Genomic DNA, 27,097 nt, shown 5'->3' with positions numbered 1-27,097 from the left:
GACCCATCACCAGTCAACCAGTTAAAACTAACTCATTTCATTTGACTCTTTCCCAATTGAGTATATTTAAGTGAAAAAAGATATACCCATAGCATACTTTCTTCACAGAATTTTCCAAAATAATTGTGGAGTACTGTTTGACAGAGTCCATACGTACAGGTGTCTCGACAAAATTGACTCGTGCGAGAATTACCTATTTTGCGCACCAGTATCGCAATCCACTATTTTTCATTGCGAAAACAAGCGTTCAAGCCATGGTTCGACACCAAAAGAAAAACTAACAAACATAGCCGGAATTTGAACGCAATATAGTATTCAAAAAGCAGTTTGGGTACTCGAACCGGAAGCAGCGGCCATTTCGGCGACGATACGTCTTCCGCCTTCGAGTTGAAATCGATCCACCCTTCAAAAACGTCGCCGAGGGCATTTGGAAGCCGCTAATTATCCCGGCGGTACTGGTCTATCCCCGAATTTTGAGGCTTGGAATTTCGGTGACAAAATCTCTCCCCCTTGTCGTGCCGATTTCAACGTCAAGCCTGCGGGGTTTCGAGGCGGCGGTCTTTTTTTAGCCGTATACAAACAGTCGACGAAGCTGAGAAAAACTCTCTTCTACGGTAATGAAATCCACGTTCAATTCCTTACGAACTATTTGGGGCGCTAGACCTTGGACTTCTCCTTATTCTCCTTCTGTTTTCACAACGAAACGCCCCAAAGAAAAACTTAACCGGCCGTTTAACCCCCGTTGCGACGCTTGCGGCTCACCGAAAAACTGTATTTTCTCTTTTTTTTTTTTTTTTACTCTCGTTTTTTGCTACTCGATTCCACACCAAGAGAAATTTTCAGTTCTCGTTATAATTATACACTCTTGAATGCTGAATGAAAAATAGTTAGGCCAAGGTCCGATGAACAAGTTAGACACATATGTGTCCGAGACGTCCTCTATAAATACCCAACCTTCTATGGCCAACGCTAGCTGGCTTCAATTCGCAATGAGACGCATAACGTGAAAAAATGTACAAGCCTATTATTCATTATCAAATATTATTCATTGCAATATGAACTCCTATGAGATTTTATCTGGGCCAAACGGGCGAGTAACCTCTTAAATATACCACAAACTATCGCATTTTTTTTTCTAACATAACCAAAAAATTTTGTAATTCTGGGTAAAAAATTAACAGTATTTAAGATGTGTATAAACCGGAAAATCTGGTAAAATGTATCGCTGTTCTTTTTTATCATGGCCACTATAGTTATGTTTTTTGTGACCACGGTGAAAATACGATGTTTGTGAAACAATAAATGAATGTCGATTATTGCCATCTTCAATTGTAAAGGTTTAACTATCTTGACAAAGAGATGTCAACATTCTTGTAAGCAAAAATAATAATCTCGATATCAACTGACCGAATCTGTTATATTTCCTCCATAATTCGTCGAAGCAAACTAAAACATAGACTGAAATACAGAGAATAAACTCGAAAAGTTTTCGAAGCAAGCTTTTAATCTCATTCAGCCAACTATATTATAGGTTAGGACAAGATTCATTTCGGCTTTGGGAATAATCCCATGGAATGGGTGTTTACTTCCGGATGTAGGTTGACGGTGATGTCTTTTTTCTTTTTGCTTTTTTTTCTGTTTTCATCTAAGTAACGAAAAGGGGGAACCGAGAGTGGCCGGCGCTTGTTTTTTCGCAGAGCTAAGTCTAATGCCCCGTTCAATTATACGAGCGAAGATATCGTGGCCGATTGATCGGGAAGTTGACCATCTCATTGCGGCGTTAGACAAGCTTATACAGGAGAAATGTAATTGGCGTAGGAGAAGCGGAAAAGCAGAATCCCCTAATACCTAATATACCCTCCTTTGTTGACCCGGCTAACCCCAAATTCTCTCTGCAGGGACCGAAACCGAATCTGCGGGGAACAACGCGCGTCTCCCTTTTGTGCCATTCGTCCTTCCTTCCCGAATGTTCCTAGCCGCTCGCTAATGATGTCCGAAAGAAAGCACTTTGTTCACCCTGTCAGATCGCTGCGGTGAAGAGAGAAGGAGGAAGGGAGAGAAGGACGGGGAGAGAGAGAGAAAGAGTGAGAGGGAGGGAGGGTAAGGGTAAGGGTTAAAAGGGAGCGATCTGTGCGAAGCGAGTTCGGAACACCTAACGGAAATTAAATTAAATCGTACGTGTGCGCGAGTTCCCTTCAACCAGCTCTCTCTCTCTATCTCTCCCTCTCTCTCTCTCTCGCTCTCGCTTTGGCATTTCTCTCCTTCTCTCTCGTTGTCGCGTTCACCAAAGTGACGAAGTGACGAAGTCCTAACTCGATGGAACCGGTCTTAAACGTCTACGAAATTAGAACTCGGGGTGAAATATACCGTTAGGGTGGTTGTTTAAAATTTACTCCTACGTCCTGGTACCGTGGAGTTTTAAAATTGAGGATTCAAAAAAGAAGTTCACCCACTGTTACAACGCTCTACGACTTTTTCACTACACAACCGTGCGCTATACGTGGCACTCGGAAATACGCGAGGACAACGACGAAGGTTGAAGTGTAAATAAAAGATGAAGGGGGTGAGTAAGCGAGGACGTTAAACGGCAATAAAATCGCTCGTAACATGGGCGTTAAACCGTCAGTCACATCTCGAATTTCTCCAAGAAATCGACTCCGAATTCGCCTCGAGCAACACTTATGCACGCACGCTGTCCATGCATATGGATACATAATGTAATTCTCTACGAGAATGCAATTAACTTAAAGTTACAGTAACGATGCATGTTCTGGAATAATCATTATTTCGCAGTTAGAGGAATGTCTAAAATTTAGGGAACCATGATAAACAAAACATCCTGAAATATTTTGAAAAGTAAAGTCCTTGAAAGTCATTCAGATATTTCACAATAATGATATTTCCCCTGATGTTTCGTTACGTTAACGTTACTAACTTCACGCTAGTCAGCGCCGCCCGTTGGCGTAACAGGAAAGGTCACACCTCTAACAGCCCTACCTGTGGCGACAATAAGAATCATGAAGATTAAAGTAAGGGAGTCCAATTCTTCGTACCTTTCATCCGGCATCAACAATCTGTACAGTAAGGCTCGCGCTGGCTGAGATTGAACGGCGCTAATGTCGCAAAGATCCAACGAATGGTGGGGAGACTAAACAGAGACAGATATATTTCTCATTATTATTCGCCAAAAATTGATAATAAGTTTTTGAGGTTACGTTGATCCGCAACTTCTACTTATTTTCTTAATCAAGATACACAATTAAGAAGCATTATATTTTTGATATGTTTGCCAAGTGATATGGGATCAATTTAATTTTCTACCATAATATAACGGTGACCGGATGTCGATGAAATTTAATATAGGGGAGCGTCTTGGGCCGCTAATTACCAATTTCGACTCGAAATCTGAAAATTCAACACGTCGGATCCAATATGGCGGACCATAATCCAAAAAGTCATTCGATTTTGATAAAACTCAGTGCCCGGAGGTTTTCGAGACTGCTGATTGGGAATCTGAACTTGAAATTACAAAATTCAAAATGGTGGATCCAATATGGCAACATCAAGTGACTTTTGGGATTTTGGTCCCAATATTGGATCCGCCATTTTGTATATTGTAATTTTAAGTACAGATTCGTAATCAGCCACCTCAAAAACCCTTCAGTAACGAGTTTCACCAAATTCGTATGACTTTTTGAATTTCGGTCCACCATATTAGATCCGCCATTTTGAATTTTCAAATTTTATCGAAATCCATTCAATAGATTTAACGTGCCCCTGAGAGTGTTAAATGGAAAAATCCACCTTCTTTGGGGCACGGGTTTGAGTCGAGATAAAAAACGGAACAAAATAAGGAATTATTTTTGATTTATGTAGAGCTAATTCGGGGGGTGAGCCGGTTGAAATTCAAAAATACATTTTTTTAGGACCACCCTAACATGTATAGTCAATTCTTACCAACTTCACCTCACAACTTTACAATGACAGCGTTGCTTTGAATGAAATTCTAAAACTACTAAACGACAAATTTTCGAGAACGAATTTTTCGTATTCGCCCCAATAGAGATCGGACTCCTTTCCTCCAGTCTCCACGCACGAAGCCAATACCGGAACTCCGTAAACCTTTCCATTCGAGTTTTGAAACGTGGTTCCTAATTCCTTTTAGCAACTTCTATTCACTCCTCATTTTCCGTCCGCGAAAAGCCTCCGTAACTGTTCGGCATACGCGAGGAGAGGAAAAAGCTTCGTAGTCCCGTCTTCACCCGCCGACTGATTCGATCAAGTATAGATCAAAGTCGATGTGCCTGCGCAGCGGCCTTTTGCATTTTAGGGATGTAGGAACGGGGATGTACAAGGGACACCTATAAGCCTGCAGCTGGGGGCCTCAAAAGAACAATTCGTTCAATGAACCGGAGAAGTTTAAGTGGAGTTTTACTTTATCTCGGAGGATCGAAACTCCGGGTATAACGTTTGATCATCCCCCTGCAGCAGCCCATCCGCATTCTCCTCTTCCGGTCAGTTCGCCTACCCATAATCCGTACGTACCTGTTACACAATTTTTTAAAACACTCTGAAGTATCATCGAGCATTGCGGTACAATGGACGGATGAATCGGGAATATAAGGGATGCTAGGAGAGCCTCGGGAAGACGAAGAAACAATTAAGATGGTAAACACGGGAACCACTCCGAAGACGATATCTTTCGTCGATAGTGCGGGGGATGGCATAAAAGTCGAGGAGGGGTTTTTTTCTTTCGTAAATCGGAGAGTGGAAATGGACAGCCATTACATCCACGCTACTCGAGGAGGGGTTGAGGGATCCCTCGTAAAAATATGATTAGCCGGTCGACTGCATGGTTTAGAGAATAGAATAAAGCTGCGATGGATGTGCGTTGAGGTCGGGCTGAACGAGCCAAAGCTTCTCGAGAATACGGCGCTGTGTAAGGATGAGAAAAGGGAAGAATATAAGGAGAGGAGGAGAGACGTTCTCGTAAAAGGATCCCCCGTCAATATCACCGCAGCATGCGGGAAAATATGCACGGTGCGTCAATCTCGATCGGTTCCGAGATGACGAGAGGCATCGTTCTGAGACGATCCGATGACGTGACAGAAATTTTTTTTTCATCCTTGCGTTCAAACGGGGACAAAAAATTAGGAGTCGAGAGACAAGGAGGAGAAGAGTTTGGTTGGACGAAAATCAATACATTTTATTCATTCGATTACGAGATGAGTTATTGAAAATACAAGAGTATGTAATACTGGGATTGCAAACGAAAGCTTACGTAGAAAAAATATCTAAGTTCACCGAAAGTCTTTTTTTTTTTTTCTTTGAAATCGTTTGAGTATTGCTGAATGATCGATTTTACAATAATGAAACGATATTAATTGTGATCAACAAATGACAGTATTGATCATTTTCTAAGATAGAACACAGAAGTACGTTCGAAACGATTTCGTAATATTCGAAATCACACTGAAATCGGTAATATTAAAATAAAATTATTCATTAGTAATCATTGGTAATCATGAGAAATCATTTATGATTACATAAATCTCTTTGTAATCTTAAGTAATCAAGCAATCTCTCACGTAATGACTTTATAAAATTTAAGTAATCACGAAATATTATACATATAATCATGACGTCACGTTTTCTCAATGAATACCCCTTGAAATTAGTGTTTAAGTCACCTTGTAAAAATAGTCTTTTGAATAAAACGAGACATCCTAGAGTGAAATCAAACGAGTAATTTACTAGAATTACAATATTCTTAAATCGACTCGAATTGTAGTGATACATTTTTAGTATTTTTCAACGAGTTCTACTTACCTTACGAAAACAATCATTTGAAATTCCCCAACATCCAACAACCTCTTGATAAAATTAATTGAAAAAAAAAAAAAACTATTACTTTTCTGCTAATCAAATTCCGTAATTCTTCTGCATATAAAAAAAATATCGCAAACTTTTCCTATCGATACTTATATTTCCACCGGTATTGATAAGGGTCGTTAATTAATAAGGACTAAGGGATCCGTCTCTCCGATTGTGTTGCACTCGTGTAAGACGTTTTCGTTGTTTCTCGTCTCGAGGAGGAAGAAAAACGAGGCCAAAAACCTCGGATCCTCGCACACAAAGCCATATTATTGTGGCGCGTGTCCAAGTGGCCTGAAATTTATTACATTATCCACGAGTTTATGATTCACATATTTTTTGTTTAATTTGAAATATTTTTCCCCCCTTCTGCCGCTCACTCTCTCTCTCTCTCTTGTATTATTATATAATATTACATTTTTTCAAGCACTCTTCTCTTGTCCATCTCAATTGTGAAAGAAGAGGGGGAAAGAGAGAGAGAGAGAGAGAGAGAGAAAGAGACAGAGAAATATCTTCCAAGCGCGCTAACGATTGTTTCCCTTTCTCTGTTGCAGGTTCGTTGAGTACTTTTCGCACGCACGAACGAAAAAGAAAGAAAGAAATAAAGGAAAAAAATACATATATACATATATATATATATATATATATATATATACATATATATATATATATGTATTATATGTATTTTATATATATATATTTATCATACACGTATATATGTATGATAAGAAAAGAAAAGAAATAAGAAAACGGCAGCTCGAAATATGAAAATAAGAAAAGCGGGACCAGGAAAGACGTCAAGCCAGGTATTGTGCTGTACATTATCTGAACAATTTTCAGGCTTCTGCCCTCACCGCGAAAACTCCATGAAGTAAGAGACGATGGCCTCTTTCCCTTACTCCGCATGGTAACCCTCGAAATCTGAATAGGAGATCAACTGAGACCTTATATCGTTTTCATACATTTTTCCTCCTCAGTTTTTTTTTTTTTTTTTTTCGTTTGTTTAGCTCGCCTTTTCATCCTTTTGACAATACAGCCCAACACTGATTGGATCAAAGTTATGGGAACGTTTTCTGTTTTTTTTTTCTACCTCATCTCATTGATCGTCGTTACGAAAATAAAGAGACCTTTTCATTTTCCAATACACCTACGGATGATATGGCTAAACCATGAGAAAAAGGTACTATTTATCTTTCCTATTACACGAACGGGATATAAAGAGAACTGTTATTGTATATTAGACGATAAGTCTTTCTTTTTCTTCTTTCCTTTTTGCTTGGGTAATGTCTAAATGCCAATTTTTGCTGATTTTTTGCCCAAGTCTAAGAGGCTGAAAAATTCCGCGAAAAGACCGGAAGAAACATGACTTTTTAAATGTTTTTCAAACGGAAGGAAATCACAAAAGCTGTGTGGCACCTCTTAGTTTTGAAATAAAATTGAAAAAAATTTTTGTTTCAAGTGTTACATCCCCCTTATTAAAAAAGAAAAAAAGATTAATTTCAAACAGTCTATCATGAATTATATACTGAGTTGAAAATTTGTAAAATTTTTTCCTCGGCTTTGACCAAAACCAACGACTTGACATACCAAAGTACAAGTTTGCGAATAACCAGAATAGAAAAATGACAGAGAGAAAGAAAAAAAAAATGAAAGGAGAACGTGTGAAATTGACACACGTATAATCAAGGTACGACGAGAGAGTTTTGTGACCGCAGGGTGAAGTAATTGTTCCTGCATTTTGCGAGGCGTTAGGTGGCAGGGGCGGGAGAAAAGTGAGTCAGGTCTAATCTAGGCGTCGCAGAACAGGCGTCGGACAGGAGGGTCTGCAAGCCCCGGAGGCGGAGGGGCCAACAACTTTCTATACGCCATTTTCCCCTCCCCGTTTTTCCATGCACATTATACAAATGCCTCGGACACAAAACGGTCATGGTTTTAACTCCCGGTGGTAACAAGGTACGGAAACAATCATTCCTGCACCGGTTATACCGGCAGACAAAAAGTCTATTAAAAGGAAAATGTACACTTATACCGTACGGTAGGTGCGTCGACGTCGACGACGTCAACGACATCAACCCTCCTTACTTCGTCTCCGACGCAACGCGTTGTTCTCGAAGGCTGTTCATTAAAACGTCATCGCCTTTCTTTCGTCCTGGTACCCCGGCGCCGAATCCTGCCTCCGCTCTCTTACTCCCTTCTGATTCTTCTTCTCCTTCTTCTTATTCTTCATCTTCTTCTTCTTCTTCTTCTTCTTCTTCTTCTTCTTCTTCTTTTTCGAGGGATAAAACGGAGTCGAGAGGAGAGGACAGACGGCAGGAGAACTAACCGGGAAAAGCAGGGCGAGAGCAGTTGCTAGAGGGTCCCTCGGGAGCTCTCCTTAGGGGAAATCCTTAAGTCAATCAGAAGGGATTACTTGCGGCCGGGGAGGAGGAGGAGGTGCGTGTCCGTCTTACGTGCGCCGCCGGTCTAGCCGACGGTTCGATTCCTTATTCCCAACGTCAAAGAAAGACCGGAGCTACTGGTTTCCCCGAGAAGTGGATTATATCCTATTATTGTCCGGGTGCGGAACGTTATTAGCCAGATAAATCCGGCGAAAACGGCCGTTGCGGCTGATTCGCGAATCCAGCGTTGCTGCACATTCCTTTCTTTCTATTTTTATTTTTTTTACGTATATTTCGAACCATCTTCCATCTTTCATTTCAGTCAAGAGGATTCTATAATCCATCTTTACCGACCGAGTAAAATGTCGCTTATGAAACCAATGTCGAGTAAAAATGTCTAACAACTCTTTTATTTCGTGCAACAGTAACGAGAGTAAAAATATTCCCATACTTTAAGTGGTAATTCAATTATAAAAATATTATTGCGTAAAACGAATATTTAATTTGATTGTTAATGTATCAGAGATTGCATGCAGAATGGCGCAATTTAGCGTTTTTTTTTTTTTTTTTTGTTCGTTTTGTTTTGTTTTGTGTGAGTGAGGCGCAAGCAGTAGATCAGAATAAGCAAAATTTTACTCGGTCGGTAAATAGTGACTATATCATCCTCTTTAAGTCCTGCTGCGTTTCGGCCGCTGGTTGGAAACGCACGAAATTCATCTTGTTTCGACTCCCGTTATCCCGGTTGAATCGAAGGATTTTCCTTTCAATGTTTCATCTGCCTGTGCTGTGATAAAAAGCGCTGAAGCTTCTTTCGCGATTTCAACCCCATGCATTCGTACAGCTTTGATCAAATAAGATTTCATCAATGAGCGTCGCGTCGTCGGTGTAGGAAAGATCAGGCAATGAATGCTGATTCAGATACACGGTGCAGCATGAAGAAGAAAAAAGAACCTCTCACATTGCCATAGAGACTCACATCGAAGAAAGCCACGGGTTGAAAATTAATCATAGATAGATAATTGAACCGCTGACAGTTGCGTTAAAAAAAGTGTCGATGGAGAAAAATAAATATTCATCCAAAGTTACAAATTCAATTTATGAAAGATGAGAACCGCGTATATTCATGTCGATCATAGATCTCCAATTAATAGATATTGATTTTACATATTTGATTCCGACGTCAAAATATCTGTTTTTTTTTCAGTTTTTGTTTACTATGAACTTGACTTGTAACCCTTGTAACCGTTACTTCCTCGGTTACTTCGATTTTCTTACCAGATTCTACAACTCGTGATATCTCACCTCGAACCTCTTCCGCGTTATGTTTGTGCCTCTTATTTCTGAAGGTAAAAAAGAATACTGTGTGATCTACGACACACCGGAGTATAATTTCACGGGATTAAATCCTGCCCTCGTTTGATAACTAACTCGGCGCTTTTGCATAATTCCTTTCAGTGTTGATACGTTGGTCGCAGTGGTCGCATTTTGCGTGAATACTTACGTTATACATACATATGTAAACATATACATACACACGCTAAACCCCGTGGTTAATCTTTTCGCTCGGATTACACCGGTGGCATCTGTGTGTGTGTGTGTGTGTGTGTGAATATGTAGAGTCGAGGTATGGTGGGGGTAATTTTTCCGTCCCCACACAGTAAAGTAGGGTCCTTCCTTCCAACCGTGGGAGTCCCTCAACGTGAACAAGCCCACGACCCTCTCCGACGCCGCTAATGATTTGCCTTAACGCGAAACAAATGTACCGTATTCGATCCTATATTTCTTACGTTGCTTGAAAATTGTATGCATATGATGAAATCTTTTTTTTCCTTGTCTCATTGCCAGAAAATTATCAATATTTCTTGAACACATCACGTGATCTCTTGTTTCACTATACATGCAATGGGTATGGGAAAATTTGGTGAAGATTTTGTGGCGGGTGTATAATGTATAATATACATATATGGGGAATTCCATGCGAAATCAACCAACGTTTGACCCTGAACATTTTTAATTTTGTTCAACATTTTTTTTTTTTGCAAATTTCCCGACTGTAAAACAGTACCCTGAATTTTTTCAGATCTTTTACTTGACCGGTTAATTGTTTATAAATATTGAGAGTGATTTTGAAAAGGACCGTTTTTTGAAATTCTCAAAAACAGTATTTTCTTACACAAACATTTCAAGACTAGGCCCACAATGGGCTTATTTTGTTTTTGTTTTTATTTTTGCACCCTTTAATTTTTTTGATCAACTAAAACATTTTTTAAACGATCTGAAAATTCCCAAAAATTCTCCAAAGTTCGGTTTTTCATTTAGAAAGAACATTTCTAAGCTGGAAATTGTCAGACCGTTTAAACCATGTTTTGATCCATACTTGATCAAAGAAATTAAAAATAGTAAAACAAAACTAATCAAAATGGCCCATTATGGGCGTGCTCTTGCAATGTTTGGAAAAAAAAAACAGTTTTTGAGAATTTTAAACCTGATTCTTTTCAAAACCACTCTTAATATTTATAAATAATTAATTATTTGAACGAAAATCTGAAAAAATTCACGGTACTGTTTCCAAATAGGAACAAAGACAAAAAAAGTTTTGAACTAAATCAAAAATGATGAAGGTCAGACGTTGGTTGGGTACACGTGAAATTCCCCATATATATACATATATGGTGTGTATATAGGTATGTGTAATTACTTTGATACTCATCTAATTACGACTCTGTAATTAATTCGATCGCTCTCTATCTCTCTCTCTATGTGTTAACGTGAGAGAAGAAGAAGTAGAAGAAGAAGACGGAGGAGTAAGAGAGAGAGAAGAGAGAGAGAGAGAGAGAGAGAGAGAGAGAGAGAGAGAGAGAGAGAGAGAGAGAGAGAGAGAGAGAGAGAGAGAGAGAGAGAGAGAGAGAGAGAGAGCTAACGCCCGCTTGGTAAATAAGAATATTTATGCGAAGTGCCGCTAACAACCCTATTAGTGAGAAATTTTCTTCCCTCAAACTCCCCCCGAAACCCCGGCAAGAGTCGCGACCACCAACGCCGAGTGTCGTCACCACCGAGTGACTCGAACCTCTTTTCCCTTTTCGCTTCCGGCTTAATAAATTCGTCGGCTTACCTTTATACACCCGCGCATCAGCAATTCGCGGGAAACCCTTAAAGGTGGAAAGGTAACCGTAATACTGTATAATATATCCCCCATAACGACTTCGTGTCAAAGGACGCACGTTTCTCAGACAAACGCGTATGATGTTCACACGTGTCATGTAAGTCTCCGCAGGTGAAATCGTTTTGAAAATAGGAATTTTTCAATTTAATTTAATTTTATTTTGGTCTTTTTCACCTCAAATTAATCACGCTTTGGGCTAATTAGCGCTGAGAATGAATTCTTTGTCCCTCTTGCCCGGTTTTTCAATCACTCCCATGACCAGGCCATGAGCACCCTCTTGAAAGAATCGAGGAGAACAATATGGACCTTCTTGAACCGGATTTAATTGGGTTAATAGAGGTCATTCCGCCCGGTTGAATCCAATGCAGTGATCATTAGCCAACATTGACGAGTCTAGGAGGAGGACGGCGCAATTATATCAGGCGTGAAAATTCAACGCTGATTGAATTTCCCGCTGGGGGTAATTGCAGAACGAGCCGTGTAATTGGTAGAGAAGTGTTCTCGTCTTTCGTTCGTTACAACCAACGTACGGTCGGACTCTGAGACACATCTGGAAATTTGTTATTTTTTATTTATTTATTTTTTTTTTCTTAAAATAACGAAGGTTTTGCCAATACGCGGTAACGGAAGTTATATGAATTCTTGGAAGGTGGTTCACCTAGTGAAACTGCACATTCAATGGGCTGCAGACGATGGCTGAGTTACTTTTTACTTCACCTTAATGTGGTGATTTTAATGTGGAGTTATGTCCCATTCGAAGTTTTTTGAAGCAGTTAAGACTTGACTTGCTGTGCAGGAACGGTTGAAAATTTCTCCGTCTGTTTAAGACAGCCCGCATTATTAGTAAAACATTCCTTCAAAACGTGTACATATGAGAGCCTGAAAGGGGTTAAATGCAGGATAAAGGAAGCAACATGTTGAAGAAACTGATCACTACACGATACAAGTATCTATTAGTTTTTTTTTTCGAGCTATATAATTAATTCCGGAGGTTTTCAAAAGTTCACGGTTGACTTTCCCTGTTGAAACATCAAAAACCACACTTTACGCAATTAATTTCGCGGTCAGTGGACACGGGTCGATAAACTAATGATAAAAAATGTGGTTTTTTGTCTTTGAACAGCGAACATGAACCATGAATTTTTCAAAACCTTACGAAATTTGCGTAACACGAGAAAAAAAGTCTTTATTTTCATCCTATAATAATCACCCTTATAAACCATCGAAGAAACACCCCTAATGATTTAATTTCGCAGAACCTTGAGACCTCGACCCTTTGTTCTTGTTTTTATTCTACACCTTCGTGCAGATTTCGTATTTTCGTTTCAGATCTGAAGTACGGCTGGTGGAATCGGTGGAAAGAGGTAGTGTCAAAAAAAAAAAAACGCGCAAAAAGGTCCGGATTTCTCAAGGTTCGATATTACGCGGCGTTAGTCACAATCATCGTTAGGCGCGGCTCATTAACGTCGGTTATTACGCACTTGGCCTTAGCCGAACATTATACGCTTGCACGCTGACGGTACTCTCGATATTTCCACGCAGTCCTGCCACTCTCATCTCGAACTGTGTAGGCTGCTATTAATACCGCAAGATTGCTTTGTCCACGGGTGACGGAAAGCCACGCCATTCTGAATACCCGCGAGCGGATTTTCGCGGCGTACCTACGACGAGAGGCTTCGGTGAAAATTCTCTCATGCATCTTTAAAGTTCCGCCACCTTATATCGAAATAACAAACGACACGCGGCGCCGCAAAAATTGATTGAAAAATCCAAGTGACGTATCGGAGGCACATAACCATAGACTTACACACGTAACGCAGATAGACATCGCGCGCATTTCATATCCTTTCCGCATTGTCATCTTCTCCCCTCCCCCCCCCCCCCCCCCCAGCCCCTTTCCATCACCAGTCTTCTTGTTACACTGCGTCCGTGTCATCGCGTTTCCCGCACCTTTCCAAATCCCTTGCTCATTCGGCAAAGCATCGAACTGTTTTTCTTACTTGATTGGTCTTTTTTTTTCACTCTGTTTCTCTCCTTCCGTAAGAGAATATACTTCGCTGAGCAATATCTGCATTCATCTCGGAATCAGACTGCGACTCCTTATTCCTGTCGCTTTGATTGCTGCGAAACGTCCTCGTGACATCATAGCTTAGTTTTCGGCGCTATTTTGTCGGCACATATCCTAAGTTTTCAATTTCATCTTTTTGACGCAAATCGTGATTTTACACCATTCAATTACTATTGTTACATAAATTGATGAAACTTAATCTATTATATACAATCGTTCAACGAACCACAGGCGAGAGAAAAACACGACCAACGATCAGCTGTCAGCCTGATTTCAAGGTTAGTTTGATGTCTTTCCACCAGGCACTGCGTTGCAAAGTGATAATTGCAATGGTCTGGACGTCCTGCAGACGGCGCTACTGATCGTGCGAGTGTTGAAGGAAGGCATGGAACCTATCCAAAAACGCTTTTGGTTCCGCATCTGTTTTGCGCCACCTAGCTATGTAGGTACTGAAAACACGCTCGGTCGACCGTTTCCTTCTCGGAGGATTCGTAAATCTCTTGTCGGTATGTATTAGGTATATATCTATATGTATGTATCTATGTACATGTGTGGGCATGGATGCCCCGCACGTGGTGCCTCGGTAAAAAGTTTGTTGCGGTTGCCAGGGCGCGTCGGGACGACGGGACGACGGGAAACGGACGGACGGATTCCCAGTTGAAACACGCGACCACTAATCTGTCCGTCTCGTTGAATAGTTGCGGCCCGGACGGACGCATACATACCACATATCGTTTTCAACAGTGTGAAGAAGCGAACAAGACTCAAACCGCGCGGATCGTTGCTATTATATACATACGTATAACGGTTTACTCTATTCAAGATACTTTTCTAAATGTATGCGTTAAGAGAACTTGGGGAAAACTGTATCCGCCCTAGCAGAGGCAGGATTTCCGTTAAAATTTATTATACGACAGAGATTTTTACGACACATTCAGAATCGTCCGTGGGTGATGATGATTTTTACACATGTCACACTAATTTTTCGAGCAGTCATAGCTGTACCAAAATTTATAAAAATCATTGTAATGGCTTGTGTTTAAAGGAGGAATGGAGAAATTATGCGGTCAAAAAATCTCCAGCGATGTGTTATTTGCACCAATGACAGTGAATGAGAATAAAACATCATTACTGCTACGTGATAGACGGATCATGGATCGAAATGACCAAAGTTTGATCACTTCAAACGTCACTTTGTGTTCGTTAGAATTCATTTTTATTAGATAGCAAGAATGTCGTTCCATACTTCTTCACTGTCATTGCAATGGCATGAATAAAATTGATGAAGATCTTTTTAATGGTTATGTTCTCTTCATAACTTTTGATTCAGACTGGTCTCATTTATTCTCAGGATTCTAAACTGATCACAACCTACTACCTATAGCACGAGTATTTTATTTTTGCAGACGACAAACAATCTTAAACTCATCCAATTTTGCCGAATGACAGTTTAAAGAGTTCAAGTCCGAAACTCAGACGTTCTCAAAAAACGGTCACGCTAACCAAATGAAACCCAGCGGCAAAACGATTTACCACCTAACGGCGAAGGGTTCCAGCGATGCAATTAAGCGTAGAAATTTCGTCCAATTGAAAAAAGCCAGTCGTAAGAGGACCGTGGAAGGCAGAAGGGTTTGAATGTAGTTTGGCGAAACAAAAGCAGCGCAGAGTGATATTCGAGCTGTGTGGGTGACGACGGAGAACGAGGATCCATGAATCTGTGGGGGATGAGCGTACTGCTTCTATGTCTTAACCTTCCCTACCGGATGTTAAAACTCGCAAGGCTGCCGCAGCCTACGGGAACGAATTAATTTATCGACCGGTTGGCAGGACTCCAGTAGCGCTCAGCCACTCCTCGCCTTAAAGTCCCATGCAAGTACCAAGCCCCTGATCCTTGACGCTCCGCGTCCTGCAAAACGGACTCCAACGTCTTGCGAAGGGTTTCGGTTACACACACGTTTCAGCCGAAGGACGACCTCCTTGATCGAGGACATTAACGTTCGCCAAGGATTATTGGGGGCAGAAGACCCTGCGGCCTTGGATTAACTTTACACCCTCCGTCCGGCCCCGAATTATTCCTTAGACTCGCCCCTAATGCCTCTAATCCCCGGTTCTTCTGCTCCTGCTGAACCTCTTGAGGAAAGCACGAAGCTGGTTCTTCGAAGGACTTCCGTGAGAAAACCTCGAAGTGTAATTCTAATTTTGATCCCGAGCTTCTGCTCCTCGTCAAAGCCACCCTGCTCCTGGTGCAGTTGAGGGGTGGGTAAGAAAAGTGAATAGATTCTTCTCTCGAGGATGGCGAAGCAATCAACTGCCTTGCGGATTATACAATACATCTATAGATGTACCGCTTCTAGTCACCTTGGTACCATTACGTACGAACTAAGATTATGGCCACAAATGCTTCAGATAGAGGTGCTTTTAACTTACCACTAACTTCGAAAGAATATAGTGTACCATGTACTGAGAAGTTCTGTAATTTGTTCACGAATTGTGTTGTCGAAGAGATCCATGATTAAATTACCGAATTCTGCTGACGATGAGTCTAATGAAGGTCAGCACAAATGATGGATCTACCCTGTAATCCTACATGTGGTACAATTGATACAGTGTAGCAAGTATTGAGAAATTCTGTACTTTGGTCACGAATCGTGTTGTCGAAGTGATCCAAGTTTAAATTACCGATTACTGCTGACGATGAGTTTTACGAAGGTGACCGCAAATGGTGGATCTACCCTGTGATCCTACATGTGGTACAATTGGTATAGTGTACCAAATATTGAGAAATTCTGTATTTTGGTTGCGAATCGTGCTGTCGAAGAGATCCAAGTTTAAATTATCGAATACTGTGGACGATGAGTCTTACGAAGGTGAACGCAAATGTTGGATCTACCCTGCAATCCTACATATGGCACGGTACGCGTTTAAGTTTCGGTGCAACAGTGGCGCATTCTTTGCGCGCGTTGAGTAGCCGCGTAAAAACGAACGGCTTCTTTGGAAAAACGAAGAGTGCGATAAATTCTTCACTGTCCAGTGGATGCATGCATGCATGCACAGCACCAGCAGTAGCAGCATGCGGTCTGAGCGACGGGGGGAGAACGGGAAAAACAAACCGGAGTTTTGTTGGTGCGATCGGAGCAACTCGCACGTGTGCATCGCCGACGACTGTGGTGGATGGACAAGGATGCCTGTACGTACAATCGGCCTGCATGTGCAGCATTTAGATATAACCTATGGTCTCAATGTGTTTATTTCCATCGTCCCAGCCGGGAGTGCGGGGACCGTATATTATCCAACATAACTGCACGCGGGCCGAAATATATCGTCGTGGAAATTGTCGTCCGCGCGGAAATAGTATAAGAAAAAGGAATGAAGAAAACAGATCGCAAGATGAACTCACTTACTCGCCATTAAATTATCATCCCGTACGGAAAGGGAGCTTGGAGGATTTTACAACCGTGTTAAGGGGGCGCCAGTACATCTCAACCGTGGTGTCAAAAACGTCTCGAAACCGTATATAATGAGATATAATTTCAGCGTTTGAGCATACTGCAATGCAGAGGGAAATGAATCAACACACATCGAGGATGTGTTTTTTCACCCTAATTTATGGACTGCTCAGGCATGTAATCCACGCACGTCCTCGTATCGCCGGTTCGTTTCCATTCAAGTAAAACGCGCGATTTAAGAACGTCCTGAATTCCGTATACACATATCGGACTTCACGCGACGACAAGTATTCTTTGTCACGGTTAGTTGTACAGCAATTAGTGCTCCCAGTAGAGAGAACAGAAGCGTCGCTTATTTAATTATTTTCTTTCTTTCTTTTATACTCACCGATGCACGCGTCCTCGCCCGCTCTGATTGCACACCCAGCCAACCGAGACCTGCAACACTGCTGATGTCAATCGGAGTGAAACGAGATGTAGCAAAGGGGAACAAATCGAGCAAAGTGGGCTTGACCGAGAGGCCGCGGCTCGAGGGATGATGGGAAGAGAAGGGAGGCGATTCTTTGTTCAGCCACGCAAAACGCGGATATATGAGAGAGTGGCGACGCGGTCTGCACGGCTCTTTAGAGTCCGCTTCCTGCAACCAACGTTTCTTCGTCCCCCCACCCCTTACTTTGCACCCTCTGCGAATGACCAGCGCGTAACCCCAACGATCCGGGGCACCAACTCTGCTATGGTAATAACGGATTATCAGGATGTACGAGGATACGCGAAGTCCGAAATCGCTTTGGTTTAGTTTCGGGGTGAAAAGGACGGTGCTTCGCGCTTATGGCACAAATTGAAAGCCGACTACAAGGCGTTTCATCATCAACACTCGTCTTCTTTATTTCGTCTTATTATATCGGTGAGATTCATTGGTAGACCTTAAATCGATCTCTAGATTTTCTACCTACTTCAACAGCGGCGCTTTAACTGGATGCAGATGAACTGTCTGAAAAAACAGGAAAATCTCAAAGGATTTTGTCCTTTTTCAAAAATGTAGAAAAAATATTGCAGGCACGATGTGTCGAATCAAATGCTCAGGGAACAAACCTGATTACGGTCGGAGAGACAGGGTAAAGTCAGGGATTTTCTAATCCGATTTGAGCAGCCACCCTATTTAACCCTTCGAGTCTGACAACCACTCCGGTTAAAGGAAAAACTTCTGCTAAAACCGCCTGCCAAACATTTCTCTGGGTCCAAGTATGTAGAAAATGACAGTTTCGAAAATGTCGGTGTTCGAATTCTCCTACCTGAATAAATGAACCTCTTGTAAACAATTTCTGGTATAAAAACTGTTTTCCCGGTCCTCGAAAGTTTGTTAAATTTTTAGAGAATACATCTTACATTTGAATCGACTAACGTACACAACAAAATAGCTGTTTCCTTAAAGGAGTAATAACCATAAAATCTAGATCAGTAAAAAAGAAAATCAAGATTCCTTGACCTGACTTTCCTCTAAACATGGATCGTGTATTGTTCACGGTTTGCATTGATGCAAAATGAACAAGCAATGCAGCGTAATAGAAAGGGAGACTGTTGAATCGTCCTGTAGTCCTGGTGGACCCCTCGGGAGGAGTGAGTGAGGCCTAAAGAGTGAGTTAGCAGCAGACCACTTGTCCGGCATAATCCTCCCCTGGCCGTTTCCTCATACCTACTCGAAAACCCTGCAGAAGGACTCGGACCACCGTCGAGGTGTATATATACGTATATCCGTGATATATCCCTGCAGTCTCATATAATCCCCGGAAATGTCCGTCCCAGCGTAAAATAATATGTCGTCTAGCGTCAGCGGGTGCAAAATCGTCCGAAGGTGCAGCGTGTACGAGCCTCGCGGAATAAAGGGTCTGGGGGTGAAGGATATCCTCGGGACTAACCCCGCCGGCGGATCCTCTCAGCGCCCCTGACAATGCTTAACATATTTTAGCGGTATTTCTGAGGGGCGAGCGTGATCCGAACCGAAGCGATATAACATCGATTTCCGGTATTGAATGCATCCTTTTTTTACTCTGCATCCCCGCGGCACGTAGTTACATACATCCGCAGATGCCTGCAGGAAAGAGGAAAACCTCAATTACGGGGTTCCGTCCTGATGGATGGACGACATCCAGAATCCTGACGTGTAAATTGTTTGCGTGATGCGGAGACTGGTTCCCGAGCAAGAAGAAAAAAAAAAAAAACGAAGATAAAACCGCGGAGGGAAGGAAGAAGAAGAGACGAGGGAAGACCAAAATGGCCCTGGAATTTTATTCACTTTTCTTCAAAGACAGTGTCCGCTACGACACGGGCACGCATTTTTTCGGAGTAAATTTATCGGGCTGCAGATATAGAGGTTGATACTTTCCACACACACACACACACACACACACACACACACACAGTTCTTTTCACGTTTCCGGAGGGATTAATCTTCAGCGTTTCTGACGTCGTAGTCCGCGCACTCAGAGACGAGGTTAATTCCTTACTCGTGGCGAGAAATGAGTTTAGCATGTAGAATCTGCGAAGTTGGAAGATTGGCAATTTGGGGAAAAGGTCCGTCAGAGTGGAGGTCGCGTAATATCAACCTTCGCAAAGTAGGAAGCACCTACCCAACGGTTCCTTTTCTTAGTTCCTTGACAAGGTGAGCTGTCATTTTTTAGTTTTTTTTATAGTTTTTTTTCTGTTTTTTTTCTCTTCTTTTCACTACTCTTTCCGTTCTTTCTTAGTATTTTTTGAACATGGCTCGTAGAACTAAGCCCCCCCCCTTCGTTATCCGCTGGCGTTTCAGTTCGAAGTTGTCCCGTTGCCTGCAGTCTGCAGTTTTATTCAAATTTTACAACTTTCATTTAAATGCAGTTTAGGACATCGCAATATAACGCCGCGGAGCTTTGGCTCGGTGCCACGGAACGAAGTAGTTATTGCCGAATCGAGTCACGTTTTGCATATCTCAGGCTGCTCCTCCTCGGTTCTTCGAAATTAAAAAAAGGAGCAAAATGGTATCGGGAGAAGAGAATTGAGGAGAAAAAAGAAGAAAACCGGAAAACGTTCCAGAATCGGAATCCTTGTCTCCGAGGACTGCTTACTTTAATCTCTTTCAATATTAGCTAGTACCTCGTCATCCTCTCTCTCTCTCTCCCTCTCTCTTTCTCTCTCTCCCGTAAATGTCTTTAGGCTAAAACTTAGGGAATATTTGGCCAGCAAAACTGTTTAATTGCTAACTGATACCACCTTTGCCTAATTTAATTTAATCTGTTGATACTTAATGCATAACTCATACATATATATATATATGCTTTGTAGGATTAGCTTTTAGCTGACTAGTTTTGGTAAGGTTCCTCTGATTAGCGTATTCTATTTAATAAGCGCAGATTTAATTTAAATATTTTTTATATATTGTTATATGTTTATTTTTTATTTTTATTTTATTTTACTTTATTTTATTTTATTTTTATTTCATTTTATTCTATTTTTATTTTATTTTATTTTATTTTATTTATTTTTCTTCTTTCACCGAGAGCTGTACATGGTCAGTGCATTTGTGTTGTCCTTAGGGGACATATTGCTCCGAGACATTTTTCAATAAACGCTTTTCTCTTTCTCTCTCTCTCTCTCTCTATCCGCACAGCAAACTATACGAACGAATAAAATACCCGCCCATACAACTCGCACGTGTCAAGAGCTAGGGAAAATTCTTTTCTACGGCGGACGTATTCTTGATGAAGAATAAGGAAAGAAGATAGTAATAAAATTCGATATAAACCTAGACATCGACGAAGTACGGAGATATGCAGCTGAGCCCAGTCTTCGGTCCTCGGATTCCTTATTTTATTTCCACCAGCTCTTTTCCTGGAATCCCCTCGAATATCGTATGCCATGAATGTCTACCACGAGTGGCGGGGGGGTGTGGCAGTGAGTGGTTATCGCTATAACCACGTCATTCGCTCGAAAAGAATCCCCCGGCAAGCCGGGAACCGTGAAAAGGGATGAATCGTTCGATCACGAACCCCGGCTGCCACTTTTCCTCGGGCCTTTCCATCGGGGATTCCTCATTCCCGAACTACAGTATCGTTCGATGACCGTTTCCCGCGATCGCACCTCGGCTCAAACTCTTCTTATTTTACGACCAGCAGGCGCCTTGATTTACGACCATTATTATCGCCCGAATATGCTATGCAGACGTGGAGCAAGCATATACGGGAACGGAGTGCCACCGACGTCCACGTAAAACGATAAAGGAGACGAAAAAGAAATAAAAATAACGAAAAGAACAAGACTAGTGGCACTCTAGTGCGAAAAATTCAACTCAACGTAGCCAAGGAATTGGCGTCAGCGGTGGGATGGCGAACTTTAGCCAGAAATTTTTCCTTCTGATTTTATCCTCGCTGAATTTATATTCCCGCTTTTCCACGAGGATTTATATCGCGCCAAGTTACCACCTAAGCTACCCTGCAACGACGCTTCACTTCAACCGTGTGGCATCGCTGCTTTTTTACCTTTAAAGCTCAGACCACCGGATCCTCGAATTCTCGCGTCGCAATCGGGCGTAACTTACTGATATTGTATATCGAACTTATCCCGCATGTCGAGGACAACAATACGGGTTAGACGCATCCGCGAACCCCCGTCTTCGGAGATTCGCCGGCCTTTTTCGCCGCCGCGATGCCTGTTCAAAATTCAATAGCTTTCATGCTCAGCGAAGTTCGAAGAACTCAGACGCGGGTTTCAAGCGAATTATTTTAATAGCTGGATCCGACGTCTAGCGCTACTGTAGTGGTCTTTTTTATCCAGGATCAAGCAGCCGTAGAATTTGATCTAGCGGACACGGTGCGAACTGGATGATTCAATTATTTCGCTTCGCAGTTTCACACGTCAATTTTTTACGTGGATTTTTATTCATCCTTATTTTCACCATCATTTTATTCATAGAAGATGAAAAAAATAAAAAGAGAATATTCTCGACCGAATCTCCGACGCCTTTTATTCTCTCTCTGAAATATCCGGGATGAGGAGCAGCAGCTTTGGCTTCTGCGGCCACATCCATTTATGGAAGAACTCCTAATCTCCCGAAACCCCGGATGGGAATTCGATTCCGGGCACGCCTTTTTGACTGACGTTTTTTAAAATCGTTTCCAACCATTCGACGTGTCCATGAGGCTTGGAATCTTGGAAAAACTGAAAGCCACCCTCTTGCGCCTTTGGGTGACGTCGAGGTGCGAGAGCTGAGCATTATTGCGTTACACCATCGGTGAGTCTGAGTCAATCGATAACTCGACTTGTGAAAAAATGAGGGTTGAGGGTGAAAAAAAAGTGCCTGCCACTTGTCTCTAGAGAAATTACCAGGACGACAGTAACGTAGCTTCAAAACCGGTCCCTCCGTATAAATTAACAGGCTTCAACCGACGACGCCTACAGGATGAATCACCGATTTTTTAACCCACCCCGATTGTTTTCGACATTCAAGTTGACGAGCAATGTTACGAATAACGCGAGTCGCAATTAGTGCTTCGGCAAATGATCTTGAAACCCGTTCGCCCATTAGATTGTTACTCATCGAGATGTGCAAAGCGTCAATTCTAGCAGATGAGTTTTGGAAAAATGGGCAGACGCTTAAATTCACACGTCGAAATCGTTCGGACATTATATATATTGTTATTGTATACGTATTGTACATAATTATTGGCTTGTTACCACACCCTGCAGTTTCCTCTCGATGAACACTTACGGCACTGGGTTTGTCATGCTAATCAATATTCTCTGCAGCAGAATTCTTCACGGTCTGTTTATCTCGTAATTTCCTTTGGCAATAAGCAATGACCAGATCATCGAGCAATTTCGTTTGAGTATTTTTTTTTTCTCGTGTCTTTTTCTACATCATAATATTTATTTTTAATGAACGATTCGTGGTCTCGAATTCCCGTGATGGATACCCGTATACATGTTTTATTATATCTGGGGAAAAATCGCTGAAAGGTTTTTTATTAGGTGGAATTTCGAGGAGGACATATCTTCGAGATAAAGGTGGCTGAATTGAGTGATGAAAAGACGTTGGTTATGAGATGCGGGACACCACACGAGCGGTTCAACATCCACTCTTTGCCCACAACTGAAACGGACGAATAGAAAGAGAGAGAGAGTGAGAGAGAGAAGAATCGAAACGAATCACCGCGGAATATTTTATCCCGTAGAGATTTCAGAATTTTCAAATCGAATCGAAATTCTCCCTCTAGCCAGAGAGCATCGCCAGATGCGAAATGCCGTAATCAAAACTGACTGACAATTAATATACAGTGTGAATTGCAAACGACGGAATGGTCCGTCGACTGTCATAGTTTAATGCGCATGCGCTACAATCCGAGAGCATTTCCTTGCCAGGGTAACCAACTGTAATAAATTTATACGACAGTTCGCCGCGTTGTAAGTAACCTCAAAAACTTTGACGGCTACCGGTGTTGAGCACAACTACCAGCGACAATTGTCTAAATTTTTGAGGTTACGTTCATAACGGTTGGTCGCCCTGACAAACAACCGCTCTCGGATTATAACGCATGCGCATTGAATTATAGTAGACGACGGATCATTCTGTCGTGAGCAATTCACACTCTATATTATGTATGTATAGATATAGAAGACTAGCTGATATGATATTTTGACTGATACAATTATTCATTTTCCAACGCCTCGCGTCACATCTCGTGTTCAAATCTGTCATATCGGAGGACGGCGTTTTGTGCTGCAGGAAATATAATCTTCTATTGGATTCGTGTTTAATTACAATTTTCCTTTTTTTTTTCTTCCACCGTCGGAAATTTTTCTTACCACTAATTTGGTATAACCATATAACATCCTATGAACACCTTGCACTGCATCAATATAAAATTCAGCATTTTCGAGGCTTTGAAGTATTTTGTAACCACGAAAAGTGCGAAGAAGACAGATTTCAAATATTTATCTCGATTTCGTTGGTAATTTTTTTTAATAATTTTTATTTCCCCTCGTACGAACCGTTTTTTATTCTTTTTTTTTTTAGTCAATAGGGGCGGCAGCTCAGTTTGCGGGAGTAAATTCAAATCACGTTTCTCCATTGTTTGAAAATCCCTTCAAAGCGCGATGAGGTATAGATTGATAGCTACATCGGAGGGCAGGAAACGAGCTCAAAACTATAGAACCGTAAAATTTTCCATCAGGAATATTTTTCGTCTCCCGCAACGGTGCGGACAAATCCGTTCTCCACAGTCAGTCTGTGGTGTCGGGAAACTTGGCTTCGTTGCCGGTCCTCCGGTGTTCGATTCAATATCGAAACGCCGCTGCTCAGCACGAATCCCTCGCGATGCTCGAATCGTTGCTTTCGGGGGCGATAGCCCATTATCTCCCCCCTGCAACCCCCATGGAAACCCATACATGTCTGCACTGTGAGGGGAGATCGCGGCAAGTTGTTACAAATGAGTTTGAAAACTTATCCGTCGATAACACCGGCAGCCCGTTTAACGCCTCACGGCTGTTAAGACGCGTCGAGCCGTGCTTGATAGATTATTGTTACTAGAGGCGAAAGTCGCAGCTGCAACTGGCTCGTCTTATAGATTCGCTAAATATTGGTTTTTCTTCTTTTCCGCTTTTCTTATTCCTTATTTCTTCTCTCTCTCTCTCTCTCTCTCTCTCTCTCTCTCTCTCTCTCTCTCTCTCTCTCTCTCTCTCTCTCTCTCTCTCTCTCTCTCTCTCTCTACAGGTATATATTTTGTTCCTGTTTTTTCCTCACATACTAACTCAATTAAGTAACCGACTAAAATTACCGTTACTATCATTTGCAATCAATTTATTCATAGAGGATTATTATCCCGGTGTAATAAAAAGTACTCTCCACTATTTTTGACCAGAAGTCTAAGTATAATTGCATCGCAGCTACGAAAATCTGCACCTATACATAACAATAATGAATAAAAGATCCATGATTATTGATTTCTCTGGTCTCCTCTTTTCTACCAGGTGTTATGCATATATATATATATTATATAGGAATCGTATGGTACAACTTGGAAAGGCTATGATGGGTGGATGTACAGCGATATATGTATACGGACTCTGGCTGGTAGAAACGTTGAACGAGTGTAATTCCCAGGGCCATAGACTTCAAAGCGAGCAAAGAGCAGCTAAAGCTAATGTTTACGGTAGGGAAGTGCAACTGCAAAATTTTTTCCCAAAGGCGCGTAGTACCTTGACATCGCGACGCGACGTAATGACGATGCGATTGGTACCCGTGTATATATATATATAAATATACATATACCTAGGTATGCGCCTGTAGACGTAACTGACAATTACAGTACGGAATAGTTCCGACGGCATGAGTTTTTCCTTCAAAGGCTGAAAGGAGGAAGAAAAAAAAAATATGCTCAAAGTGGGAAGAGGGAAAAAAGAAAGGAAGAAATCTTGCGGTTTAAATTTCCCGCCGAATTTGCGGTTCCGTGTAGAAGTAGACATCGTGGATGCAAACCGCGTTAATAGAACTTGAAAACTCGATTCCGATTCCAACCACAAATTTCTTTTTGTTCTTTTTTTTTTTTTTGCGTGTGGCATGGGGGGGTGGGTTACTACTCTTTTCGTTTTTCTCTTCTTCAAGTCCTTTTAGACTACTCGAGCACCTTTCAACACGAGACCAACTGGCCGCGATTCTGTTTGTTGAACGAAACGCGACGCTGATTCGACCGTTCGAAAGTTTCCCCTAGTGCAGTAGTGAAAACCAGAACCCTTGTTAGAGTAAACTCTAGTATAATTTACATTTCCCACTGTGAATTCTTTTTTTTTCATTTCTTTTTTTACTCACTCTTTCTCTCCGTCTTTTCATTCCCGTTTACCTTACGCTCGCGTTCATCCTCGGCCGCAAATGAATGTTCGGGTTTGGTCAGTACCATTTCTGCATGCCTCTTGCAGTCTCGCAGGCTGAAATAACATACTCTCTTTGCTACGATACCCTTTTCCACGTATCACTTCGCTCTTCCATGCTTCGTGAAATTTTCAAATCCAACCGTGGAATGCTAGCTCTGATTATATCTTGTCAGGCTAACCTTAAACCAAATACCAGATCACTCTGAAGATCAGCAAAGGAAAGAATCCCAACAAGTCTGTAGTTATTGACGTTAACGTAACGAAACCTCTTGGGGGAAAAATCATTATCGTGCAATTTCTGAATGATCTTTAACGAGTTTACTTTTTAAAATTTATGAATATGTTTTGTTTATCATCATGGCTTACTAAATTTCAGACAAACCTAAACGCACGAAGTAACGATTTTTCCTGAACACGCATCGTTACCAACTCCATCCTCACGAATCCCAGACTTTGTGATACATCAAAAATATAGTCTACTACTTACAACAAACGTCAGAGAACTGCGAAATTTGCTTCGGACACGAAAATCTTTGGGTATCGGTGCATGCACTAATACTCCATTAGGCCCCATGCATGCCAGCCGATATTTATCTCTGATTACAGTATATGAAAGAGGACGTTGGTAAAGCGTCATGCCAACCTATATAACGACGCCTACAACACGTACATGTGCCCATAAGGTACAACATGTCTCCACCACCATTGTACGGTCTACAGGAAATTGGGAATGCCGAGGAGATAACGAAAGGAAAAAATGTTCCCCCGGCGTTATTTATTGGGGCAACGAAAATGAGGCGGCGGTGCAGCGGCGGGGAAGAGTGGCAAATGGGTTCCGTGTTCATTTCCTATTGCCGTATTTTCCTGATATTGGTACATTAACCCACAACAATGTGGATGACAGTGCGTCGCTATGCGTAGCACGCAACCGTGCTCTCATATACCAAACCATCGATCCACACGGGCTTGGTCACGCCGCAGCGGTGAGGATTCGACGGAAAGGAGGCACGGGGTGCAGGCGATGATCGAGGGATGGGCAGGAATGAAGAGGATCGGAGGTATTTCATCCCTGCGCCGCTGTCCACGTACCCCAGTGTAATCCACGTTCACCGCCTCGGCTATCGGACGTTTCAAAATCGATCCCCAACTCAGCCAGCCAACTGATCAGCTCGCTTCTCCAGGGTTAACTGGAATTGATTGTAAGGTGCCATTTGTCCGATTCAGTTACCCGAATCGACCCCCCTTTCTATTCCAATTCACGTAATCAGCA

The 27,097-nt window shown here is 41.8% G+C and overlaps 1 protein-coding gene across 5 annotated transcripts in view; it reads left to right on the top strand.

Annotated features, from left to right (window-relative positions):
• Window positions 1–27,097, top strand: part of Slip1 (SLo interacting protein 1) — a 136,840-nt gene that overhangs the window by 94,870 nt on the left and 14,873 nt on the right. Inside the window, exon 1 of one of the 5 annotated variants that reach the window (XM_046625363.2) lies at window positions 6,606–6,680. The exons of 2 other annotated variants lie outside the window; for them this stretch is intronic. In XM_046625363.2, coding sequence (XP_046481319.1) covers window positions 6,639–6,680 — 42 coding nt within the window. In that variant the 5' untranslated portion in view covers window positions 6,606–6,638. Of the gene's footprint in view, window positions 1–6,605; window positions 6,681–19,021; window positions 19,301–26,899; window positions 27,027–27,097 lie in introns of those variants that run through there. 2 more of the 5 variants (XM_046625366.2, XM_046625367.2) reach the window with 2 other exon arrangements.

This window comes from Neodiprion pinetum, chromosome 5 (assembly GCF_021155775.2).
Source record: "Neodiprion pinetum isolate iyNeoPine1 chromosome 5, iyNeoPine1.2, whole genome shotgun sequence".
NCBI lineage: Eukaryota > Metazoa > Arthropoda > Insecta > Hymenoptera > Diprionidae > Neodiprion > Neodiprion pinetum.
Note: the sequence above shows the minus strand (reverse complement) of the source record. Positions and strands in the feature narration are given on the sequence as shown.